The following is a 25,887-nucleotide window of genomic DNA, read 5'->3' on the forward strand; positions in this document are numbered from 1 at the left end:
CACAGTCTTCTTTTATATAATCCTCTCACTTGCCTTTTTTTTTTTTTTAATAGGAATTTAGCTTGGAACAAAATTGCCATTATTCACCCCAATGCATTTTCCACTTTGCCATCTCTAAGAAAGCTGTGAGTATTTCATGACTTGTTTATGGCATGTCTTTTAATAATTGGGCCCCATCTGATTAATCAAAAATGTTGGTTTTGCTGAAAAAGCCCGAGTACACAGAATGCCCAGCCCTCGGTGTCTCCTGCGCTGGAGCTGGATCACACCAGAAAGGAGCACCCCACTTCCCACCCCCCACCCCTCCAAGGCCATGTGCGTCCTTATGTGGATAAATGACCATCTGGGTGACAGCTGGTTCTGGTGATTGAGGTGAAATTTTCCATTTTTGCTGAGCCATCAGGTGGAATGGACTAAGTAATCAGTTCAGTTCTAAAGGTCTTTCATTTTACAGTTTGCCATCCTGACTAACAGAAAATCTTCCTGTCTGTTTTTTCCCTCCCTTTCCATCTCTTGCTCTTTCCTCTCCCTCTCTCCTGTGTCTCAGAGACAAAGAAGGAACTGGTCAGACAGAAGTTATGGCGAGAAGGAAGAAAATAAACCCCCAACAATGTTTTCCCCCTCACCCCTAACTTGATCTAGTCAGCACCACTTTTCAAATTATGTGTAGCACCCTCCACTTGATTTTCGATGTCCCCATCTGGCAGAATTAAGCTGAATGTAGAAATTACAATTTGGGTGTGATTAAAACATTTTTCTCCTGCAATTCTGATGGTAAATAGAAGAGTTGCTCAGGAGCTAAAACCAAAATGGTTCCTTTCACCATTAAGAGGAAGGACCCTGCTTAGAAGTTTTTATGGAGCAGTTTAATCATCTTTAGGTTGCTTTTTTAACATAATCGTTTTATGCTAACACAGACTAAAAGCCAATTGTTGTTTGATGTTTTGCAGGGACCTATCATCCAACCGCCTGTCGTCTTTTCCTGTAACTGGGTTACATGGTTTAACTCACTTAAAATTAACAGGAAATCATGCCTTACAGAGCTTGATATCATCTGAAAACTTTCCAGAACTCAAGTGAGTTTGTCATTAAAACTAATAAGATACATTTGTGGTCATGTGAAACAATAGACGTGTTATAGTGGTTTTCAAAATTTATGGGACTCTTTTGAATTGCATTTCATGCCTTCAAGTCCCCCACCCCTGGGGCATTGTTAGGACAAGCCCTGGAGTGGGAGAACGTGTCTTCCTGACCACACTTCCTTCCTTCTTCAAAGATGCCTCCTGGAACCACAGAGTTCATGGAAAGAGTTTGAAAACCATTGATCCGTGAGATACAAACTAGGACATGTAATTAAATAACCTTATAACGTAATTGTACTCCTGTTGACATGTTTAAATTCGTCTTGCTTATGTATATGTTCTAATAAAATGTACTAAATTAATATTTGTTTAAGTAATGCTCTTTAAAACCTGTTACACTTATTAGCGATAAAGTCCCTTGAAAGATTATATATATATATGTATATACACATATATATATGTATATACACATATATATATTCTGTATATATATTAAACCACAGTACTTTTTACATACTTTAAAACCATAACCCCAAAAGAGAGTTTAGAAAATAAAAGAGAGGAAAAAATGTCTACAAATACCCTTAAACAAAGTTTTATGTTATTTCCTTCCAGATTTTGTTTCCAATGTATTTTTAATTGTTAGAATCACAGTACGTATACAAACTTATATCACCTTTTGTCACTTTATGTTATGTCATACCATAAGCACTTTTTAATGGTGTTACAATTTTCCTAACAGTCATTTTTTAGTGTTTTTATTATGGAAATTTTCAAACTCAAAAGTAGAGAAAATAATATATCCATCACTCAGCCTCAGCAACTGTCAACATTTCATGGCAATAATTTTTAATAACTCCGTTGTTATGAATAGCACTGTAATCAACATCTTTATGCACATAGTTAATATTTTAGATTACTTATTAAGGCTAAGATCCACAGGCAGAATTATTAAGTGAAAAATGAGCACTGTATTTAACAATCTATTTCTTTAAGTGTGTGTTTTTGTTTGATTTTGTTCATTCAAAGGGTTATAGAAATGCCTTATGCATATCAGTGCTGTGCATTTGGAGTATGTGAAAATGTCTATAAAATTTCTAATCAATGGAATAAAGGCGACAACAGCAGTGCAGATGACCTTCATAAGAAAGATGCTGGAATGTTTCAAGTTCAAGGTAAGAGCTGCTATGTCACTGTGATGAAATTGTGTCTGAACGGGGCTTGAAAAGTCATCGAGCAGATCATCTGAACTCCAAACAAGTCCCTATGTGATCACCCCAGCAAGTTGAGGATCAATCCCACTTTTTAAAGATTCTTAGAGAAAGAGAAAACTCCTTTAGGATTCATTCTAAAAAGTCATCTTTTCTCTAAGGGATTTCTTAATACTTATATTTACAATTAGATCCCTTTTAGCACATATTGTCCTCAGGGGTAAATATTAAAATTGATTATCAATATTTTCATAAACTTTTTTGAGGGCCTTATCCCTGTGGATAACTTTTTCAAACATGCTTCTGTGCTTTTTTCTCCAGAAAATACAATCTATTTTTATTCTTAAACCCCAGTGGGGAGTGGAGGATATAGACATTTTAGATGCCTCCATATTTCAGCAGAAGGGCTTAAGAATCCAACTTCTTATCCAACTAATCCTAAAACATTCTCCCCACCTACCCCCCACAAAGGCTAGCTGTCAGGAAAGTGAAATGAAATAATGTCTGTAAAGCACTTGGCTTTCCTTGAAGCAAGACCTGACTTAAATAGAGAACAATGTACCTCAAACCACACCTGTGGTAATGAGGCAGTGCTCTGGGCAGCCCCCAATTTCCTTTCCCTGCCAACCTTGCAAGTTTGCACAGAGTCTAAATAGACTGGCTTTTCTTCCTTTGGGTCTTAATGATTTGTTGATTCCCAAGCAAGTACGATTCAGTCTGTCTGCACATTATCTTAACTTTTCTTCCTGCACACAGACCTGATTAAGGAGCTGATATTATAGCCCTTGGCTTTTTTATTTTAGGCTACAGCACATGTCTTGCTCTTGTTCTTGCTTACATTTTTGCTTTTTCTGCCTCACCCACCCTAATTTCTACTATATTCAACCCTCCCCCCCAAAAAAAAACAATTAGAGTGTCTACTGTGTGCCAGGCACTGTTCTATGCCCTAGAGGCACACAATGAATGAGAGAGACAAGGTTCTTCGTGGAGTTTATTTTCAAGGACAATGATTTGCAACCCTGGTCCATATATTGTAATCACACAGAAGCTTTTAAAAAACACTGGTGCCCAAACCTCACCCCAGACCAATTAAATCAGTAAGTGTGTTAGATCACAAAACTCCTGTTTCATGGATAGCTAATCCAAGCACCAGTTACTTGATTTGTCCTCTGTTACGCAGAATTCCCCAGAAAGATTGAAACTTACTAATTCTCCCTCTTGTACTCAGAGAACACAGCTCAGAACATTTGCACTATAGCTATCTAAGTGTTAGAAAATTGGATAAAGTGGTTGTTCCACTGAATGGAGAGGCCCACGCTCTCTCTCTAATTTAGGTCAGTGCAATTTGGGGCCATCGTGAGCTCCAGGGAACAAGAACAGAATGAGAGAGCTTCGACGTTATGACAGGGAGTCCAGGGTTACTGTCCCTTGCCCCCAGTTCTGCTGAAATTCTGTCATATAGTAGCTTGAGTAGAACATCCCAAAGCAATTTTATAATAGACTTGCAAGAAAGCCCAGGGAAAAGTGGGATGTCTGACCCTCAGTTCCCTTTGTGACATTTCATGTCTCTAGGGCAATCCAGGACTCTCCTCCCTGGAAGTTGGCCCCTGAAAAGAGAGACAGAACTAATCATTCCAGAACTTCTCATTCCTGCAGATGAGCGTGATCTTGAAGATTTCCTGCTTGATTTTGAGGAAGACCTGAAAGCCCTTCATTCGGTGCAATGCTCACCTTCCCCAGGTGAGAAAGGCATCAGAACTGCTCAGCAGCAGTACCCACCCTTAACTCTGAGGCCATCAGGGACATTTGGCTACACTTCAAGGCAAAATCTGTGCCATCTTTGCAGCTCATCAATATCCCACCCCATGGGGACCTTTAAAATACAAATGTTCGTTCCCTGGAGTTGGTCTCCATTCATAAATAGGATCTTTGTAGGAGACTTTTGATTCAGATTAATGGAAATGAAAGAACCAATCCTATAGTTAGGAGTATATGTAATTTTTAAAATAATATTAGCTATTTAGTCTGGTATGCAACAGTCTTGCTTCATGTAATCACTGATTTTTGACAGTGATTTCTTGTAAGTCTTCTCTAAATAGCTATTTGGTTAAAGCAAATAATAGTTTTAGAGATAAGTAAAAACTATATATATTATTCACTTAATTGTTTGTCCCGTTCCCTGAAATAGGATAGACCAGTTGAAAAAAAAAAAAGACAGCTGGGGAGGGTTGATATTTTATTTTCAACAATTTGATGGTTCCTTGCACCTAAACGTCAAACGTCAATCTAAACCTAAGACGACATTCTCATGAAATGCACCTTCATACTTCCTCTTCTAACATCACTGGGTATTTCCCTAGGATTCTCCTTCCCTGTTTACAGAACCTTTTTTGAAGCATTCTGGACAAATATCATAAAACGCCCAGGAGGGACTTCCCTGGTGGTCCAGTGGTTAAGACTTCGCCTTCCAATGCAGGGGGTGCGGCTTCAATCCCTGGTCGGGGAGAAAAGATCCCACATGCCTCCAGACCAAAACAACAAAACAAAAAAAAACAGAAGCAATATTGTAACAAACTCAAAAAAGACTTTAAATATGGTCCACATCAAACAAACAAACAAAAAAGAAACTTTATTAAAAAAAAAAAAAACAAAAACCAGAGATCTGACTTGTTACCTGGCCCTCACACTGCTGTATTTGGGGGACCTGAATCCAGATTTAAACTCCCCGGCTCCATTTCTCTGGGCATAGCTTGAAAATCTGGGCACCCGGTATATTCACCTTTACATTAAATAGTGGTTTAATAAAGTGGAGTATGCCATAAGGGAACTGTGTGTTACCATGGCTGTTACTGGTCTCTATCTCTTGGTGTCCTAACAAGAGAAACAAAGAGGTAATTTGGCAAAAGTTGTGAACCCTAATTTGATACCCAGTCTTTTTCTTCCTTGGATTTCTAGGCCCTTTCAAACTCTGCCAATACCTGTTCGGTAGCTGGCTGATCCGCATTGGAGTGTGGACCATAGCAGTTTTGGCCCTGACGTGTAATGCCCTGGTGACTTCAACCGTGTTCAGAGCCCCTCTGTACATTTCCTCCGTAAAACTGTTAATTGGGTTAATAGCCGTGGTGAACATGCTCACGGGGGTCTCCAGTGCTGTGCTGGCTGGCGTGGATGCCTTTACTTTTGGCAGCTTTGCGCAGCACGGTGCGTGGTGGGAGCAGGGGGTCGGCTGCCAGGTCGTCGGGTTTTTGTCCATTTTTGCTTCGGAATCCTCGGTTTTCCTGCTTACCCTGGCAGCCCTGGAGCGTGGGTTCTCTGTGAAATGCTCTGCAAAATTCGAAACGAAAACTCCTTTTTCCAGTCTGAAAGCAATCGTTGCGCTCTGCGCCATGCTGGCGGCGACCATCGCCGCGGTTCCTCTGCTGGGCGGCAGCGAGTACAGCGCCTCCCCGCTCTGCCTGCCGCTGCCCTTTGGGGAGCCCAGCGCCACAGGCTACATGGTGGCCCTCGTCTTGCTCAATTCCCTTTGCTTCCTCGTGATGACCATTGCCTACACCAAGCTCTACTGCAATTTGGAAAAGGGAGACCTGGAGAATATTTGGGACTGTTCTATGGTGAAGCACATTGCTCTGTTGCTCTTCACCAACTGTATCCTTTACTGCCCGGTGGCTTTCTTGTCCTTCTCCTCTTTACTGAACCTCACATTCATCAGCCCTGAAGTAATTAAGTTTATCCTTCTGGTGATTGTCCCCCTTCCTGCATGTCTCAATCCCCTTCTCTACATCCTCTTCAATCCTCATTTTAAGGAGGATCTGGGGAGCCTGGGAAAGCAAACCCACTTCTGGACAAGATCGAAACACACAAGCCTGATGTCTATTAACTCTGATGATGTTGAGAAACAGTCCTGTGACTCAACCCAGGCCTTGGTAACCTTCACCAGTGCCAGCAGACCCTATGACCTGCCTTCCAATTCTGGGTCACCACCAGCTTATCCGATGACCGAAAGCTGTCATCTTTCATCTGTGGCATTTGTCCCATGTCTCTAATTAATATGTGAGAGAAAGTTTTCAAAAATTGAAAACCCAAAAATGTGAGGTTGAGTATATCAGAGCAGTAACTAAAAAGAGCTGAGTGGAAACTTGATTTAAAAAAAAAAAAAAAAAAACCTCTCAGTGTCAAAAAGCTGATAATTATTGATACAAGAGAGTGAAAAATAAGTCTAAATGCTGCTTATATAACTCGTTCAAGCTATATAACTCAGTCACACTCTTCAGGTAAGCCTAAAATATATATAAATATTTTAAAAACAGATTGAAATGTTCAAAATATTCTCCATGATTTCAATTTAATTCTTTTTCAACTCACTTGCTTACGAAAGGGGTTTTAAACCAGAAAACCCCTTCATATATGGTTGGAGGTATTAGGAAAATAAAAGTTTTTAAATGGCCTACATTACTAAGTAATGGTTGTGACCAGTAGGATTTCATTTTAATGACCATGTGGAGATGTTTTAGTACTGCATCACCTTTCCTCAGAAAGGATCCTTCCAGGTCACCAATACCCCTGTGAATGGATAACATAAGGCACTATTAATTCATTCATAGTCACATCATTTTTAGAGATGCTAGATTTTAGGTATCAGCACTAGATGGTTCCACCCTCAGTGGAATAAAACTGCTTACAAATACTTTGAAAGGAAAATGAACTTAAATTCATAAATTGCCATGAAGGCAATGATGTAGAGATGAGGTCTTGTCTAATTCATTTTTAACTCCTTGGTGCCCAGAGGTTCGAAGAAAACTCCATTGCCGGCAATGGACATTCGCAGAAAAGACGGTAAGCAACCTGGGATTATTTTCCCGCTGGGTGAGTGCACGTTTTTCACAGGAGGTTTTATCACTTGATTCAAACTGATGTGCATCACAAGGTAACAATCAAATGCAGACACAGCATAAACTAAATCCACTGACATAACTTCTCACAGGTACCTCTAGTAGCTTTAGCAACAATGTCTGAAACCACTTTTGACTCAACAGGAACTTGGTAATATATTATCCTGTTTATTTAGCTTGGTTTTAGCTATGTTGTCTTTGGATCAACCTACCTGATGTCAAGAACATGACTTCTCTGCTTATTCCATATTTAATACATGTGTTAGGTATTGTACAAGGCAAAATTATTAAATACTAAAGGTCAAAGGATTAATTAATAATTTCTATTATACTACATTAGCTTCACTACATCCAAACCAAAAGACTGTTAGGTAGATTTATTTTTATATAAGCATGTTTATTTTGATCAGATGTTTTAACTTGGAATTGAAAAAAATACATTTATGAGATGTTTTATAAGATGTGTAAATATAGAACTGTATTTATTACTATAGTAAAGATTCAGTAATACTAAGGACCATGATAATAAACCATGTACAGTGGCATATTCTTCCATATATATTGTGTTTCTCTGCCCATTTTCTTTAAATTCATTAACTGTATGTAATATATGTAAATGTATATAGTACTTGTAAATAGACTCCAAACTTGCTTTTCTATTAGGTACAAAATAAAAGAAATTTGTAATAAAATGTGTGACTATAAAATAAAATATTTTCAAGTGCTTTATTGATCCCATAGGCAAATACATGGTCTCCTAAATGTTTTTGAGTTTTGAGGTTTAAATACATTTGCTATCTAAGTATTTGCACTTCAGTATTTTTAAGTATTCTGGACTTGTCTTAAGAAGTAAATCTTTCACAAGAACAAATCAAAATATCTTTACCAACTCCTAGATTGTTTTAACTATGACTGATAAGCCATTTTTGTCATGACAAATGACTTGGTGAAGTTCATTTTCCCCAGTGATAGTTTGGACTTCATAGCCAGAGTCTACTTCTTTTGCAATGTAAAAAGAAAAAAACACAATTAGAAAGAAATGCATAAATAACAAATCAACCGTAAAATCATTCAACATGAATATGAGTTTTCCATAAATTTTTCCTTTAAAGAAAACATATTTTATGACCATGTCAAGGCCAAAAGATAAATACATGCGATTCTCGGGGCACAAAGAAATACACTAGTCCCCTTTAGTTCTCATCCCCCAAAACATAAGGAATGAAATGATTTTTCTAAACACACCTAGTGCTAGACCCTCCCAGCTTCGATGATGATTCCTGCTCTGCCCGTACAAATTGTAAAATGAAACCATCAAGTAGTAGTTGAAGCCTCAGCATTATTGCTAAGATGAACCCATATCGACTGAGCACCTCCAGGGTACCTGGCACTGAGTTTCCCACCCATCCATCAGATATAATCACATGCTTCAACCTAACCTACTTAACAGGCATCCAGTGGGATCCTACTGTGCAGTCTACACTTTGTCTTCAGCTGAAACAAGGGCCATAACATAATCTCACTGCTCTTAATCTCATACCTCTTAGCCCAGGCAGCTGATACGAAAGTTGCCTCAGAAGCGGTGGATCTCAGTCTCTCTTCTCCACATACTTGCTTTTGGGTACCCAAAGTTAGGAACGTCCCGGCAGCCCACCCCTCCCTTTCTCTCCCACTCAAGAAAATGCAAGTCAGTGGTGTGACTTTTTTAAAGGAAAAAAAAATCCACTCTGACTTATTTCTTTAAAAATCCACAAACTCTGGCTTCCCTGGTGGCGCAGTGGTTGAGAGTACGCCTGCCGATGCAGGGGACACGGGTTCGTGCCCCGGTCCGGGAAGATCCCACATGCCGCGGAGCGGCTGGGCCCGTGAGCCATAGCCGCTGAGCCTGTGCGTCCGGAGACTGCGCTCCGCAGCGGGAAAGGCCACAGCAATGAGAGGCCCGCGTACCGCAAAAAAAAAAAAAAAAAAAAAGATGTTGAACTCAGATTCTACACTGATTCATTCATTTCAGACACAAGTTCCAGCATGTTTGACCCTTGCAGCCTTTTGAGGAGGATGATAACAAAGCTTTAGCTTGTCTGGGTTCAGAAACAGGTAGAACATACATGTTGTGAGCTGGAGAAGCATTGTGGAATATTGTTCCTAACTCCAGCCACATTAGGACATCACTTCCCATTCTAGCTGCGATATATTAAGTGGGAACCTTAAAAACATGCTACTCCATGAGGACAGTGAATCTAATGATATGGGCTGGGGAAATGATAGTTCTTCAAGGAATAACTGAAAAAAAATGAGAATGTTTCACCTGGAGAAAAGGCTAAAGGAAATCATTTGAAATATTTGAATAATTGAAATTTATGAAGTACTTTCTTTCATAGCAGGCCAAAGAGTAAAACGATTAAGTCCAGGAATTTGCTGCCAGACAGAACTGTGTTCAAATCCTAGTCCTATGACTCTGTAGTAGCTGGCCAAGTTATTTAATTTTTCTCAGCCTCAACTTTCTCCTCAGTAAAATGGGAATAATACCATCAGCCTCATAGGATTAGAAGTATTAATAACTCAGTGTATAAAGTTCTCATTAATACCTAGAACATAGTAAATATTTAATAAATGGTTACTGTTACTTTCCCAACAACCCTATGACATGAACAAAGTAGGACTTGCCATTTTGCAGTTGAAGAAACAGTGAGTCAAAGTATTTAAGTGACTCCCTAAGGTCAAAGATGAGGACCTAGTATTAAAACTTGCATTTTTATTTAATAGCACTTGAAAGGCAGTCATAGAGTAAGCTGAACTACTCTTTCAGAGAACAAGAACCAATTGGTGAGTAATTCAGGGAGACAGAGTTGGGTTTAATCTAAGTAAGATTCATTTATCAGAAGTCTTGGATACCAAAGAAAATCCATTATATTGAAGGAGACGTTAGATCAAATAATGGCTAACTTTTCAATTCTCAATGTTTTAGCTGAATTCTTGTGTTAGTCTTCTTAGAAGGTGTGATATTGTGATTTATAATAAGAAATATATAGTTGGTCTTGTTACTCATTCCTGGCACATAGCTTCTAAAACTCTTGGAATTTCCTAAGTGAGGAGAGCCCTGAAGGTGTCTTTTGTTACGTTAATGAGGTGACTTTGGGGAAGTCCCTACTGATCTAAGGATGGGGGCCAGTTGCTGTGGGAACCAACCCTGAGATTAGAGGGTTGGAACTTTCAGTCCCACTCCCACCTCACCCCCAGTCACCCCCTTACCCTGTCCCCAACCTCCTGGGAAGGGAGAGAGGCTAGAGATTGAGTTCAATCACAAATGGCCAGTGATTTAATCAATCAGTCTGTGTAATGAAGCTTCCATAAAAATCCAAAAGGTTGGGGTTCAGAGAGCTTCCAGGTTGGTGAACATGTGCAGATCTGGGGAGAGGGTCTGGAGAGGGCATGCAAGCTCAGAGCCCTTTCCACATACCTTGCCCTATGCATCTCTTCCACCTGGCTGTTTCTGAGTTATAAACTTTTATAATAAACCAGTCATCTAGTAAGTAAAATGTTTCTCTGGGTTCTGTTAGTCACTCTAGCAAATGTATTGAACTCCAGGAGGGGGTCTTTGGAACATTCCACCCATAGCCAATTTGTCAGAAGCACAGGTAACAACTTGCATATGTACCACATCTTCTTTATCCATTCATCTGTTGATGGGCTCTTAGATTGTCTCCATATCTTGGCTATTGTAATTAATGCTGCAATGAACATAAGGGTGTATATATCTTTTCAAATTAGTGTTTTTGTTTTCTTTGAATAAACACCCAGAAGTGGAATTGCTGGATTATATAGTAGTTCTATTTTTAACATTTTGAGGAACTTTCACAGTGGCTGCACCAATTTACATTCCCACCAACAGCGCATGAGTGTTCCCTTTTGTCCACATCCTCTCCAACATTTATTTCTTGTTTATTCTAAAGGTGTGATGTGATATCTCATTGTGGTTTTAATTTGCATTTCCCTGATGATTAGTGATGTTGATGATTAGTGATGCATTCAGAGCTTTTCCTCTGAATACCTCTGTAATGAAGAAGAAAAATTTAAAAGAAAAAAAATTTTTTTTTTGGCCATGCCACATGGTATGCAGATCTTAGATCCCTGGTCGAACCCAAGCCCCTTGCAGTAGAAGCGCAAAGTCTTAACCACTGGACTGCCAGGGAAGTCCCTAAATACTTATTATATAGGAACTGGAGGTATCTATCCCAGCCAAAATTCCATGGAGATGGGCAACAATAGCTCTTCTATACAATCTTTTTTCAGTTTTAATAGTTTATATAGACAATGGGAGGTAAAGTGGGTTGGGTTCATCATATGCCCGGTTCAGTGTGAGAGATTGCATAAAGATGCACAGAGCTGATCAAGAAGCATATGGCATCACCTGAAGCAGAATCTGCAGGCCTGTTGATAAGAGGAGTTGCCAAAGTTTTCCCAACATTTGGTTATATTCATCATTCATTGTGGCCAACCTTTGATGTAGGAAGGTTAGTACGCGGGCAAGTATGGCCTGTTTAGAGGAGTCGGTTTGACTATTTTCAAGTAAAACATCCCTTCCCCACTTTTGATGCAATTATGAATTAAAGAACTGCTGAGAGTGTTCTGCATCCAATTTTTTGGAATATAAAGGCAATCTCAAGTGAATAGGTGTTCTTTGCTTCCATATTCCCCTCTTTTCCCCACCAATTAGGACTAAAATCCATTTCTGCTTGGATCAGTAGCTCTTGAAGTTTAAATATGGGTATGAGATCTGCAAGCCAAACATTGTTTCAGTACCCTCCTCTCCACAGAGACTGAAGACACTCCCAGCTATACAAGCTGCACCTGGAGTAGCCAGGGTCCAAGATGGCCTATCAATGACCTCCACCTGCTGATATTCACACCCTTGTGTAATCCCCTACCATATTGTACCAAGGTTGGTCTGTGAGACCAACATATGGCAAAGGTGATGGTGTGTCATTTCCATCGTTAGATTATGAAAGGCTGCAACTTCCACTTTTAGTGCCCCCTCTCTCTTTCCGCCTGTCTCTGTCTCTCTCCCCTGGCTCACTAGCTCTGGGAAAACCAGCTGCCATTCCATGAAGCCACTCATGCAGTCTATGGATACATACATGTGGTGAGAAACTGAGGCCTGCAAACAACTATGTGAGCAAGCTTGAAAGTAGATCCTTCAGCCCTAGTTAAGCCTCAGATGACTGACAGCCCCTGTCAACAGCTTGATACAGCTTCATAAGAAATTCTGAGCCAAACCACCCAGCTAAGCCCCTCCTGGATTCCTGACCCACAGAGACAGTGATAGAACAGTTTGTTGCTTTAAGCTGCTTAGCTTTGGGGTCATGTGTTATACAGCAATACATAACGAATCCAACTCTCCTTTATTCACAATAAACAAGGAGTTATCATTCACTAAAATTTCAAGACCACTTAAAAAGATTTAAAACTTGGGGAGCCAGAATTACTCCTTAGCATCAGTGTGAAGAACACTGATAGGATGTAGATCAATGGTTAGTGCTATGTTTCTGTACTTGGTAGGCACACACCTCAAATGAGACAGAGCCTGAAGAAAACTATGCTACGTGTAGCCACTGTATTCCCAACATTTAGATGTTCCAGTGATTTGGGACCACATTCCTGCATTCTTTTGTATTTCAAACAATGAAATCCATGCGTTTTTCTCTAGCCTTGACCAGTGCTTCCCAAATTTTAATGTGCGTAAAATCATACAGGGATCTTATCAAAATGTAGTCTCCAGTTCAGTAGGTCTGGTGTGGGGCCTGAGATTCTGCATGTCTAACAAGCTTCCAGATGTTCCTGATGCTGTAGATCTAGAATCACTCTGAGGAGAAAAGGCCTAGATCACTGTAATCTCTTTAGCACATTTCCCACAGTAGGGAATTTCCAACTTTTTAAAAGCCATAGTTTCCTTTCATCTCTTTGCAAGTGCTATCCCTGTCCGTCAGCACCGTTTTGTTTCCAAACCTTCAATGGAACTTTATTTGCCAAATAAATATAGGTCCAAACTAGCTTCATATTTTATATATATATATATATATATATATATATATATATAAATAAATGGAGCATTACTCCACTTTCTTTGTCCCAACTTGTTCTTCAGGTCTTAATTACTCTCGGGAATTGAAAGTAATTAGACCCCCCAACCACAAGCCTTCTCTAGTTATACTGAAATGCTGCCCTAACCCACATTTCTGAAGCTTCTTCCCTCAAACTGCTTCTATAATCTCACATCTGCTACGGAAGGCTAATGTTATTGAGTATTTAGTGTTCCAGGCACTGGCCTAAGCCCTTAACCTGTATGATCATATTATCCTCACAACCTCAAATAAGATATATAAATGCTAGCTTTAATCTCCTCTTACACAAGAAATGTTGGCTTAGAGGAGTGAACTTTCCCAAGGTTATGTAGCCAGGCGTTGAACGCAAATTAAAGAGACCTTAAGCATTATTGTGATAGTTGTCTCTGAATTTTCAGTCTTCTCTTCTCAGCCCCATCCCCTACATATCTAAATATGCAACTTTCTTGCTTTCCATTCTTCCATACTTCTCAACAAGTTACTACTTAAGTTGCTTAATTCATGTGGCTCTAAGAACATACTCCATCTTCTGTCTTTAGTGTCTTAATCAGTGATGCAACTTAATGATCTTCAGACATAGGTCCATGAATTTGGTTAACTTACTGTGTTGTCAGAAGACAACTCTACTGAATCTCAGAAGCTCAATTTAAAAAAAGGTATGTGGGGCAGGTAGAGGTAGTGATGAGAATAAAAAATTTTAAATACCTGAAAAATCTAGGGGTATCTGATTTCAGACACAGTGAATCCTGCTAGCACCAGAATATCTCTTTCCCCATCTCAGTTCCGTGTTCCTCCTGGACCTCATTCCCAATGGGCTTTCACATTGCTTCTGAAGTAGTTCCAGGCTGCCACAGTTCCAGGCTTATGTTCTACTAGTTTAGTAACAACAACAAAAAAGAGCCTCCTTCTCAATAATTCCCCCAAAGGCCCCAGGATTGCTTCTCAGTGAACCAACTTGTCACTTTAGAGGTCGTAGGTTTCCAACTAAGGGCATGCACTCAGAAGTCAACTTCCCGGGTTTGTCATTTACTGTGTCTCAGCTGAGTTACTTAACCTCTTGTGACTCAGTTTATCATCTATAAAATGGGGATTTTAACAATATCTCATAGGGCTGATATAAGAACTTGAATAAGTTAATCAACCTCAAGCACTTAGAACAGTGTCTGATATAGACTAAGGCCTCAACTAAGCATTAGTTATTAAATGCCCATCCCTGAACCTACTTTAATCAGCTAAGTCTGGGAAATGTGCTTTCTGTTTTCCTATTCCAAACTAAAGATTTATAGAGTAGGATTATAAAACTGGAAGGGATTTTGGTGGTTCACCATTAGTTTTATTTAGAGATCAGAACTAGGTTCAAGCCACTAACCTCATTCTAGTCTGTTTCATTTGATGGTGTGGGAGAGAGGTTTAGCTGCCCCCAAATACGTTTTCTATGCTTCATCCTCGAATTTTTGCTGTCCACACAGCCACCTAAATAAAGACTACACTCCCCAGCCCCCCTGCAGTGGCCAAATGTCAGAAGAACGGGACAAAAGTGGATACGGTTATATGTAACTTCTATGAAGTACTCTTAAGAGAGGAGGTTTGTCTTTCTCCTTGTTTTTCCTTCCTGCTAAACAGAATGTGAACAGAAGGCCTGGGACTGGAAAAGCCATCTTGAACCATCAGGACCATGCCACTGCTCTGTGCAATTCAGAAAAAGGCCCACCCTCCCCATAGAACTTGGGGTCCAGGTGGTCCCCTTTCGTGAATTAGAAAAAGACCCTCCTTCCTCCAGACCGACTCAACCAGTGCCCTAGGATGCCTGATAAGCTAGCTGATCATGGGCTTTGACCATGTGCAGGACATGACAAGCAGAACCATATGTGGCAGCTCTCTTGGGAATAGTGATCACACAAGACAGAAGGTGCCTAGGCCCTCTATCACCAGGGAGTGCCACACTGCCTGGATTTTTACTTAAGAAACTTTTCTTCCTTCCTTCCTTCCTCCCTCCCTTCCTTCCTGCCACATCGCCTAGATTTTTACTTGAGAAATTTTCTTCCTTCCTTTTCTCTTCCTTCCTCCCTTCCTTTCTTTCCTCATTTCTTTCTTCCTTCTTTTCTTTCCTTTTTTCTTTCTTTTTTGTATTTATAGCCAATTTTACATTTTTTTATTTTTCTGCATAATTTTATTATTTTTTAATAGTTGATTTACAATGTTGTGTTAGTTTCAGGTGTATAGCACAGTGATTCAGTTAAATATCTATACATATACATATTCTTTTTTAGATTCTTTTCCCTTATAGGTTATTACAAAATATTGAGTACAGTTCCCTATATTATACAGTTAAGTAGGTCCTTGTTGGTTATCTAAGCCACTGCTATTTTCATTTGCCAGTCCTAACATAGGAGGCTCATTTACAATATATTGGAAGCCCTGGATTTTACTCTTGGCTATTTCTACTCAGACTCTCCTCTCCCACCCCCCACTAGATCACATTGCTTTTATTCAGTACTGCATTAATCAGTCACCAAAAGTCAATGCTGCCAATTACTTCCTGCTTTACGTTCTGTGATTTTTATCTCTTTCCACCACTGGGACCAGAGCTCCCACCAGATTTGGCCTCATTACAATAAAAAGTAAAATCATAGTTAAAAATAAGGCAATTCTCTACTCTTAAGATTATGTTCCTGGAGGGCTGTCTTCCAGCTTGGGGATCATGCAAACTTTATGCAATTTCTCTTGCCTGATTAGGTCATTTTATTACTTCTGCCTGGAAGCATAAGTAAGCTTAAATTGGTCAATACTGCCATGCCCTTTATAAGCAATTCCAATAAAAAAGTATGGAAAGTGGCTTGGATTACTGGCTACTCTTTGCACTTAAATGAGCAACGAATGCTCTTTCTAGACCAATCAACAAGTGAACACTGAGTCCCGAATTAAGGAGTGGTCTTTATCCTCCATTACACCATAAAAAGAGCCCACCCAACATGCTGAGAATCCTCAGAACTGAAAAATAGAGTCTTCATATCGACCCTTTTGACTTAAAAGTTAAGACCATCTGCTAATGGATTGTCTTACCTGTTATTTTAGGCAATAACACCAGGAATGAACCACTGAATTTAGATGGCAGTGATCGCCGTTGTGTTTTTTAATTAGACAGCAATTAACTCATGCTTGACTATTGGTAGTCATATGCTCCAACTGATGGCAATGAAATTATGTCCAAAAAAAGCAAATTGTTATTTTATAGCATCTCTTTGCCCTCAAAATTTTGGAAAATGATCCCAAACTCAAAATATTATTTTTTTAAAGATAACTTCTATTATATGATCTCTCAACACCCCTGAGGTAAGTACTCATATTTCCATATTTTGTATATGTAGAAACAGATAAGAAGCAATGAAATGTCCTGTCATGATTACACAGCTAGTGGGAGCTAAATCTAATATCCAGATCTTTTAGATATGCTTTTTTCATTACAACGGTTCACACTCCTCTATTTCTTTGTAGCTCCATTTCAACCAGCATAAAGTGCCAAATATATCCACAGGCAGTCTCATAATTTTGACTGTAGGATGTGCCAAGCTGAGTGTTGGTTTTGGTCTTGGCAGGAGATGTCCTGATTACTTCCATTAATGCAAACAGCTCACCAACTCCTCTATCACCCTTCCTAATTGGTTCAGCTCCCTTAGGCTGCTGGCTATTCTCTTTCATAAGTCTTACATCCCTAGGTAAGAACATTTGCAAGACTTAATTTGCTTGACAGACCAAACAACATTGTAAACCCACCTTTGATTTTGGCTGAATTGATATTCCATCTTGAAGCTTTAAAATGACCAAGTAAAGGACAAATGCAGTATATTCTCTTTTAGAACAGCTGCGCAAATAGCTTTCATGTTTGGATTTGGGCTTTTACTTCATACATTGAAGATGCCCTTGAAGAATCGTATTTGTTTCTGTTTTGGGTGGGCTCCAAAACTTACTAAAAACTTTGCATAAAAGCAAAATATTCATAATTCTATGTGGTAGCTGTGATACAACAGACTTATATTCTTAACAGTCTATTCACTGTCTTCTATGCAGTTGTGTCTTTAAACTGGAGGAAAAAATTCAGACCCACCAGCACTCGCCATAAAGTCACATCACTTAAGACCAATCAAATTGGCCTTGAATATTTCAGATCTTCTGCTTTCTTGTTGAAAACAGGAAGCATATATTCCTTCTAAGTTCATGCAAAATTTTTTCCTCCCCAAGTGAATTATTTTATTCCTGGCATTACTGAGTTCCACATCAATTGAAACATTTTTGGAACTGGGCTAAAATATGTCATTTGGAAAAATCAGTTTAAAGCACTGAAGACTGGGCCATCTCCAGGTAGTTCTTCTATATAAATAGAATAATAACCATGATTCATAACAGAGCCACAGAATATACCTTATAGCCTTGGCTGGGAATGAAACAGGGCTCTGCAAGTTGCAGATACTAGTAAATGTTCAAAGTAGCATTTTATTCATACGTTACCCAAAGTTAGGGAAAAAAGAAAGGAAAACACTAGTAGCAGCAGTTGTAACTCCAATTTGACTTTCTTTGTCAAGGCTTTTTAAATTGGGCCTGATAAGACTGACTCCTACTCAATCATGCTCATATGGATTTAGAAGCACAATATGCCTCAAGAGGTCTCTTCTGGACCTGTGTGGCTGCTATGGAGTTTCACATGTCTTACAGTGTCATCATGTCTAACAAATTGTCAGTTGTGCATAATTAGCACAAAGCCAGAGAAGGTTTTTAGGAGAGGAGCTTCAAGATGGCAGAAGAGTAAGACATCAAGATCACCTTCCTCCCCACAAATACATTAGGTTTTTAAAAATCCACAGGTTTTTAAACAGTGCAAATCATCCTACAACATTTAGGTGTAAGTGCCACATAATTTTTGAAAATAGTATTACCTGCCTCAAGTTTTCATCCTTCTATTTTATGACTTAGCCAATAATCCACTTCTATCTGGGAAGACTTTCCCAACCTCCAACCCCAAATTTGGAGCCCCCTTGGAAATGCTTCCTTGGCGTATACTCTCCTGTTCTGTTAGACTAAGGGACCTCTATTCATCCTTGTGTTGAGAGTGTCTTAGCACAGTGCTCAAATTGATTCTGGAATGAAAAAATGCCTGACTCTCTACTATGGGGCCTCTGAAAACATGTTTTTGGGTCGCTCTTGTCAAGGTCACTGAATGAAAAGTGGAGACAAATTCAATAGCCGTTTCACCATCTATGAAAGACAGAACAGCTTCCTAATATCTACCTCAAAGATGTCAGAGAGAAAAAAATGAAAAGCTCTTTTCACATTTAATGCAGATATCTCAATCAAGTAGTACTCAGAAAGTATCACCTAACGATTACTGAGGAAGGCTATGTGAGTAGTGGTGGAAGATGGGAATGAGAGTAGGGTGGGGCCACACACCCTTAGGTGGCTGTTCACTGGCCCCTGAAACAGTGAGCACACAACTGAAGAACACCTGCAGAAAGTGAGGACATTTTTTGGTGGTATATGGAATAGAGCCCTAAAAAAATTTCTTTTAATTAAAAAAAACAAACTCTTTTTCAGCTCAGCTCTATGACCTACACTAAAAAGTACCATGACTTGGAAAGATAGAGACCCAATTGTGAAATTGTGAGGGACAAAAAAGAATATAAAAAATGTTCCTTAGAAGCCTACCTTTTCTTGAAAAGCTCTTGTTCCAAAATGCTCTGTATGATGGCTGTTAATTTGTACTGAGGGGCAATGATACATTTGCAGGCATAATCCCCAAACGTGCAAGGTCACTAAAATCATATTTCCCCATTCTTCCCTCGCACTAATGTTAACAGAGAGATATGAAAGCAGACTTAAGGAAATTATGACCTATCTGTGAAAACATGACAGCTTTCAGCAAGAATATTGGTCCTGCTTTGTATTATAGCCACATGTTCCTACTTTTTCAACAACCTTGAAAAATAAATATTTAAACTCCAATCTTCAATAAAGTCCCTATACATTTGTTGTCAGCTTTTGCTTGTCTGCTTAGTGCCTTTAGTTCTTAGATGTTGCACCTGGAGATTCTTGCTTGCTTTATGATGTAGGTTTATATGCCCTTTAATTGAAAGCAAACCGCCTTAGATAAGCCAGTGACAACAATGTTACAAGGTCCACTTTCCGTTAAAAGGCAAATAGAAATATTAGGCTGTTCTCTAAAATGAAGAAAAACACGTAAAAATACAATGCAATCTGCCACACCACTTCCTTTATTGGAGATAAAACCCCATGGCCTAAAATGCCTCTTTTGTGTTTTTCCCCCCCTGACAGGAGTGGGAGAGTGTAAGGAACTACAGTTCTCAAGGACTAATCTTTTCTCACTGTATAACATTTCTTTGCCCAAAGAAAGACTTTAGTCATAATGTTAAATATTATATTCATGTTACTATAATAACTATCAACTTTCACCCCAAGTTTTGTTTAATATTCTAATTATTACTTGTTCAAAGCACTTCATTAAAAAGAAAGTAAAAGTGAATATGGAAGGATGACAGGAACATATACCTCACTCATAAGCAGTGCTTGCTATTCTTTTGTGGAGGTTAAAGTGAGTCTGTAAAATGACAGGAAGAAAAGGTGACATTATCTTTAAGGCAATATAATTTCTATAAGATAGCTTCATGATTTTAAGTAGCAATACGACAACTGATCAAAAAGGAAACAGCTGCTTAACATATGCTAAGGCCTCTGCCTGCATGACTGTGAGCATGTGAACTGGGACCTCTGGAGTTGTCACAATGTACAGCCTGCATGGCTGGATCTTGCAGTTGCATTCTTTTTTTAAAAAAAGAGACAAACATTACTGCTGATGGAATTGTTAATGCAACAAATGGTAGGTTTTAGTTAGAATTTACAAAAATTCAGCAGTCTCCAAAAAACTATGAGACATTTCAATTAATACCAAAAATATTACACTATGGGGAGACAGACTGGAAATATTTTTCCAAGCACCTAACAGTGGTTTTCAAATAATCAGGGAAGGAAAAACTTTCAAGGTTGAATAGTTAAATGCATACAATGGGGGAATACCCCTCTGGGATTACTATCTTCCACCCAAGTTTCTTTGGTTTTAGATAGAAACCATATAGCCTCTTTTTGGTTTAATGAAAGACGCTAGACAAATGGGTTCTGTTCTTGACCTCACGAAACAGCACTTACTAGCTGAATATGCACCGTCTGGTAGGCACATTAGTAGAGCATCAAAACATGGCTTTATTTTAACTAAGCATTATAAAAATGTACAGATGTACAAATTTGCCTAGTATTTCATGGGGCTGTTGCTCTGTCTTCAACAATTAGATTGCATCGTAGCTGTAAGACCAGATTTGTGGCAGTGTGTGTCATTAACAATTTTTCTACCAAGCGCAAATAACCCACTACAGACTGAAAACAAAACAAAACAAAGCAAAACAAAAACAAAGTCACCTTTACATTTGGTCATATTGATATTCAACGTAAGACCGCATGTCACTAAGCAAATCATTCAAACTATAGTTGGGAGATACTTTCTAAACCCCGTGGTTTTAAGAACAAGAAATTGAATGATAGTGCAAGCCTATCTGTTCACTGTCCTCAAAATAGAACAGGACCCATCTTCTCGTGAATTTAAAAAGACACTGGAATGTTTTTATGGGAAAGCAGTTCAAAATAAGAAGTACTGATATAGTTATAGTGAATATCCATATCTCCTACTTCAACCCTTTCCCACCGGAATGTGAAAAGTGAATAAAGACAGCAACATTTTTCAAAAAGTTAACTTATATTAAAAATATTTTTATAAACAATTTTAATACTACAAAGTAGTATTGCAATACAAAGCAGTTCAAATATTAACTGTTCTTTAAACTGTTAAACTTTATTATAAATTAAAATTTCTTTACAAAAAAAATTGCACATAATATTTGACCACTCTTAGGTTCTGATGCACTGGCATTTGCAATAGTTTCTTTAATCTTCAAGTTAAACAGTCTCGGCAAGGAGTCCAGAACGTAGAAAGGGCAATAAACAACCCTGTTAGAGCATTCAAGTGCAACTAGCAGACTTGTGGCCATGGCAGTTACACTTTCCTTAAGATGGACTGCTTAAGTTTTAAATCCTGAAATGAAGAATCTCAAAAGGTTTAAAGAGGAAAAACTAAAAGGGACTGCCGGCTTTTTACTGTAAACACAGCCCTGGAAATTAAATCCCAAACAAGAATCTCTCAGGCATCAGAGAGTGTCAAGTGAATCAGGAATAGCACAACATAAAGGAAGGGGGGAAAGTAAAAAATAAAAACAAAAACAAAGCAAAATGAAAATAAATGTCAGTCACTTTGAGGAACTATACTTACGTACATGATGTTATGAGAATCTGGCAGGGCCTAGAAGCAGGCCAAACAGGAAGTTCATTTATCCAAGCGAAGAGGGTCATGTTCATTGCTTCCGGTTTTGAGGATAGGATATTGTAGGGGACTTGATATGATCAGTAATGCTTGTCTGCCTTACACAGACCTTAGCCAGGGATCAGCCTAATCTTGAAGGATCATTCAAATAATTTTTGGCAATTATTATAAGGACTTAGAACTGACTGCACCCAGTGTTCAGTGATTCTTGCTTTCTGTTTTGTAACTGTTTAAATTTAAGAGCTCATTTAGGCTGACTCCAATCTCTTGGCACTTGGAAACTAGTTTTCTCAGGTTATCAGTTTTACCTCCTTCTGACGCTTCAAACAAGAGTTGCTGTAAAAGACAGGGAAGCATAGAAGTAAGACTTAGCTAGATTTTGAGCATTACCACATCAATGGATATGGCACATGCAGAAAATTTATAGGAAAACTTCAAGATGAAATAAAAGATAAAAAGCATTACATCTTTCCACAGTGATGCACAAAGAGGTAACTTCTGTAAGGCTCTCTGATATAAACGGTGGACCTATAAGATAGATATATATACAATTCCATCAGGAAATGTGGTGGAAAACACCTTCATAATCCTAACTATTTGAATGGTACTTCATAATATAACAACATTCAAGACAACATGGTTATGCTGGATTTTGGAGTTTCCAAACATTTAGAGTTCTTAGGATGTTAACTTCTATGCTTTAATCCTTTTAAATTGAGAAGTCAACAAAAAGGGCAGAATAGCTATTTAAAAAAAAAAAAAGCAACCCATCTGATAGTCAATCACGGCTTACCTCTCTTTGTCCCTTTAGAACAATCTCAGCAGCAATGGCTCTAAGAAAAAAAAAAGGAATATAGAAAAGGGAAAAGAAAAATTTATATATCTTTGAACAAAATGAGATACTACCACTGGCAGAATACTGACTGTGGGAATCTGAGTACAAAACTTCCTGAAAGTAACAGGCTAAATTTCCAAGGAGGGTAACCTATAGTGAAAAGAAAAATTCAACAATTTTTATCAACTTTACAATAATAAAGCAGACCAGTGTTTTGAACATAAATAACGTTCATGAAAAATACTCATAATTACTAGTAAAAAAAAATACTTGGCACTAACACCTTTAAAAGAAAGAAGACATCAGATTATAATAGGGGGAAACCCCGCATTTCAAAAGCGATAGTCTTAATATGTGTATAGCAGATCTGTTTGTTTGGTAACAGTATTGTTATCTATATGTTCTCCTTCAAGGAAAATTAAAACTATCCATTTTGCTTCTAGAGGCAATTGTTAATGAGCACGCCTTCACTCTTGGTATAAAACCTCAGCAAGTGCCAAAAACAAATCTAAATTAGAAGAGAGATCTCTCCGGGGGAAAAAATAGATGTCATTTCAGATTTACCTGTCTGGAGCAAACCTTATAAATAAAAGCAATAGCTATAAAAACATGTACATGATTGTTGCATTACATTTTCCAGGTGGCCAGGCATGTTGGGATATTATATGTAAACATCTTGGCTTGAAGTTTCAGAATCTGAACATTGCTTTCTTCCCATTCATGTTGAAGTAGCCTGTAAAGTACATTCAGGAAAATGAACAAAAGCATTGCAAGTATAGGGAACTTGAGCTCTATGAGCAGAATGTTTGATGAAGCGTAATTTTTGGTCAGTTAAATTCTATGAAGGCTATTCAGCAAGTATTTGTAGAATGCCTCTTACAAAACTTACCCTGGGAAAGAAACATGCAAACTAGCAAAAGGTCTAGTCAAGACCCATACCATCTTCAACAAACTAAAATAAGGCTGATGTATTCCTATAGGATACTAAAGCATTCTCTCCAAATTACACTCCACATTCTCCCTCCCCGTAAATTTTCTAAAATAATGAATTGATATATTAGTGCAATTTCTTGGTATTTTTCTTTCTTTATTAAACACAGTATACTTAATTGTGAATGTTTCTTGAGCTAAAATGTAATAAGTACAGTGACTAATTATTAAGTTCTCTATTCTGAAAAAAAAAGGACAAGGATGACCTTAAGGAAATAAGAAGTATCAAAAGTAGAACTTTACCAACAAAACCAACAATTAAACTACCTATATTCCAAAATGCCTATCATTATAGAAACTACTCAAAACATCAGCACATTTTCTATTTCACATGTATTATCAAAGGTGATGTTTTATAATACAAATTTCTATAATTAACTTTGGCAGATTAGCATGCTTATTACTAAGAATCTTTATTATAAAACGCTATGGTGTTATTTTGTTACTCTTATCACAGTCTTAAGCCTTTGAATTTTTTTCAATCTCTTATATCATTTTCCTACATACATGCTAAGTGGAATGTAAATGCTCTAGAACACAAAGGGATATTTGATAACTATTTTAGGCACCTTATAATCCATAAAACAAGCTTAGAAACATAAGACACAACTGATGCAGTGGAAATGACAGCACAAGTAGAAGCCAAAGCTTTAGTGTGCAGTGTACCTTTTTGAATCAAAAAGCACAATTCCTGAGGGTTGAAATGGGTTTTACTCTATCAGAGCAGAAAAACTACAAAGAAATGCTCTAAAAAAAATCTTGTAATTGAATGTATGAAATCCCTGGATAAGTGTTTCTCAAATGTGGTTTGAGGGCTCTAGCTCAGGAATATGCATTTTAAATAACCATCCCAGGAGATTCTGATACATGCTAATATTTGAGAATGACTGACGTATATGAAAAGAAGTCATAGTAGGACTTCCCTGGTGGCGCCTGCCAATGCAGGGGAAACGGGTTCGAGCCCTGGTCCGGGAAGATCCCACATGCCACAGAGCAACAAAGCCCGTGCGCCACAGCTACACTGTGTAGAGTACACAGCCTGCACTCTAGAGCCCGCGAGGCACAACTACTGAGCCCACGTGCCACAACTACTGAAGCCTGCGCACCTAGAGCCCGTGCTCCGCAACAGGAGAAGCCACCGCAATGAGAAGCCCGCACACCACAAGGAAGAGTAGCCCCCGATCGCCGCAACTAGAGAAACCCCACGCACAGCAATGACGACCCAATGCAGCCAAGAATAAATAAAAAATAAAATAAATTAATTAAAAAAAATAAGTCGAGACTTCCCTGGTGGCACAGTGGTTAAGAATCCACCTGCCAATGTAGGGGACGTGGGTTCGAGCCCTGGTCCGCAAAGATCCCACATGCGGCGGAGCAACTAAGCCCATGCGCCACAACTGTTGAGCCTGCACTCAAGAGCCCGCAAGCCACAACTACTGAGCCCGCGTGCCGCAACTACTGAAGTCCACGCGCCTAGAGCCTGTACTCCGCAACAAGAGAAGTCACCGCAATGAGAAGCCCGCGCACCGAAATTAAGAGTAGCCCCCACTCGCCGCAACTAGGGAAAGCCCGCGTGCAGCTTATCTCTTTAACACTTAAAAACCTCTTAAGTAATACTCCTTTGCTGCATAAAACATGCTTTGTGCTTATAATGCATGTACTATGGACAGATGGTATGTGCTTAGGGGACACAGGTGAACTTTACTTGAATTATATGCCCCCTTATAATCTGCAGTTTTCTGAAGTAACTAGTTCTCCACATTGACTTTTACACGAATAGTTACATATTGATTAACAACTTTGAAATTAAAGTGGAAATGAGGCAATAGCCAAAGAGCAGACTATTAGCAAGTTTTCAAGAATAATTTTATATGAAGAGCCTATACAATTGAGCTAAGAATTTTATTTTTTCTTACCTCAGTGCAAGTCCAGAATTAGTTGGCATAATTGAGCAAAACCGTTCCAAGGTTTTGGAATGCTGGATCTTTGGAATACAGCTCAAATAAAAGAAAATAACCTGTGAAGGTTGGGGAGGTGGGGAAAGGAATACAACAAAATGTGAAATCCAGTTACCTATGTGTTTTAATGAGAAAACCAAAATGGTCTTTAAGACATGAATGTATAAATTATAACAATGTATGATGCTGTGAGTTACAGTTCCTACCATTAATTATATTAGTGACTTTCCAAATATGAATTAGGAAATATGGTCTAGTGATGAGAGCCATGGACTGAGAACACTGACAAGAAGCCAGGAGTCCGGGTTTTCATTCCTGAGTCTACCTTTACTTGCTGTATAGCTGGGCAAGTCATAGGGCTAATAATAC

At 38.6% G+C, this 25,887-nt stretch overlaps 2 protein-coding genes across 4 annotated transcripts in view; one reads left to right on the forward strand and one right to left on the reverse strand.

Moving 5' to 3' along the window:
* Positions 1-6,644, forward strand: part of LGR5 (leucine rich repeat containing G protein-coupled receptor 5) — a 119,379-nt gene extending 112,735 nt beyond the window's left edge. For both annotated transcript variants that reach the window (XM_082850154.1, XM_082850155.1), the window contains 5 exons: positions 54-125; positions 951-1,076; positions 2,112-2,257; positions 3,950-4,033; positions 5,249-6,644. In XM_082850154.1, the coding sequence (XP_082706280.1) occupies positions 54-125; positions 951-1,076; positions 2,112-2,257; positions 3,950-4,033; positions 5,249-6,336 (1,516 nt within the window). In that variant the 3' untranslated portion in view covers positions 6,337-6,644. The remainder of the gene's footprint in view (positions 1-53; positions 126-950; positions 1,077-2,111; positions 2,258-3,949; positions 4,034-5,248) is intronic.
* Positions 6,645-21,208: 14,564 nt separating this feature from the next.
* The window catches only part of ZFC3H1 (zinc finger C3H1-type containing), a 49,463-nt gene continuing 44,784 nt past the window's right edge, over positions 21,209-25,887 (reverse strand). Inside the window, exons 31-35 of one of the 2 annotated variants that reach the window (XM_082850600.1) lie at positions 25,477-25,577; positions 23,202-23,303; positions 22,529-22,568; positions 22,201-22,263; positions 21,209-22,071 (exon numbers count right to left, since the gene is read on the reverse strand). In XM_082850600.1, the coding sequence (XP_082706726.1) occupies positions 21,934-22,071; positions 22,201-22,263; positions 22,529-22,568; positions 23,202-23,303; positions 25,477-25,577 (444 nt within the window). In that variant the 3' untranslated portion in view covers positions 21,209-21,933. The remainder of the gene's footprint in view (positions 22,072-22,200; positions 22,264-22,528; positions 22,569-23,201; positions 23,304-25,476; positions 25,578-25,887) is intronic. The other variant, XM_082850599.1, reaches the window with a different exon arrangement.

Source organism: Leucopleurus acutus (genome assembly GCF_964270905.1).
Source record: "Leucopleurus acutus genome assembly, chromosome: 11".
In the NCBI taxonomy this organism is placed as follows: Eukaryota; Metazoa; Chordata; class Mammalia; order Artiodactyla; family Delphinidae; genus Leucopleurus; species Leucopleurus acutus.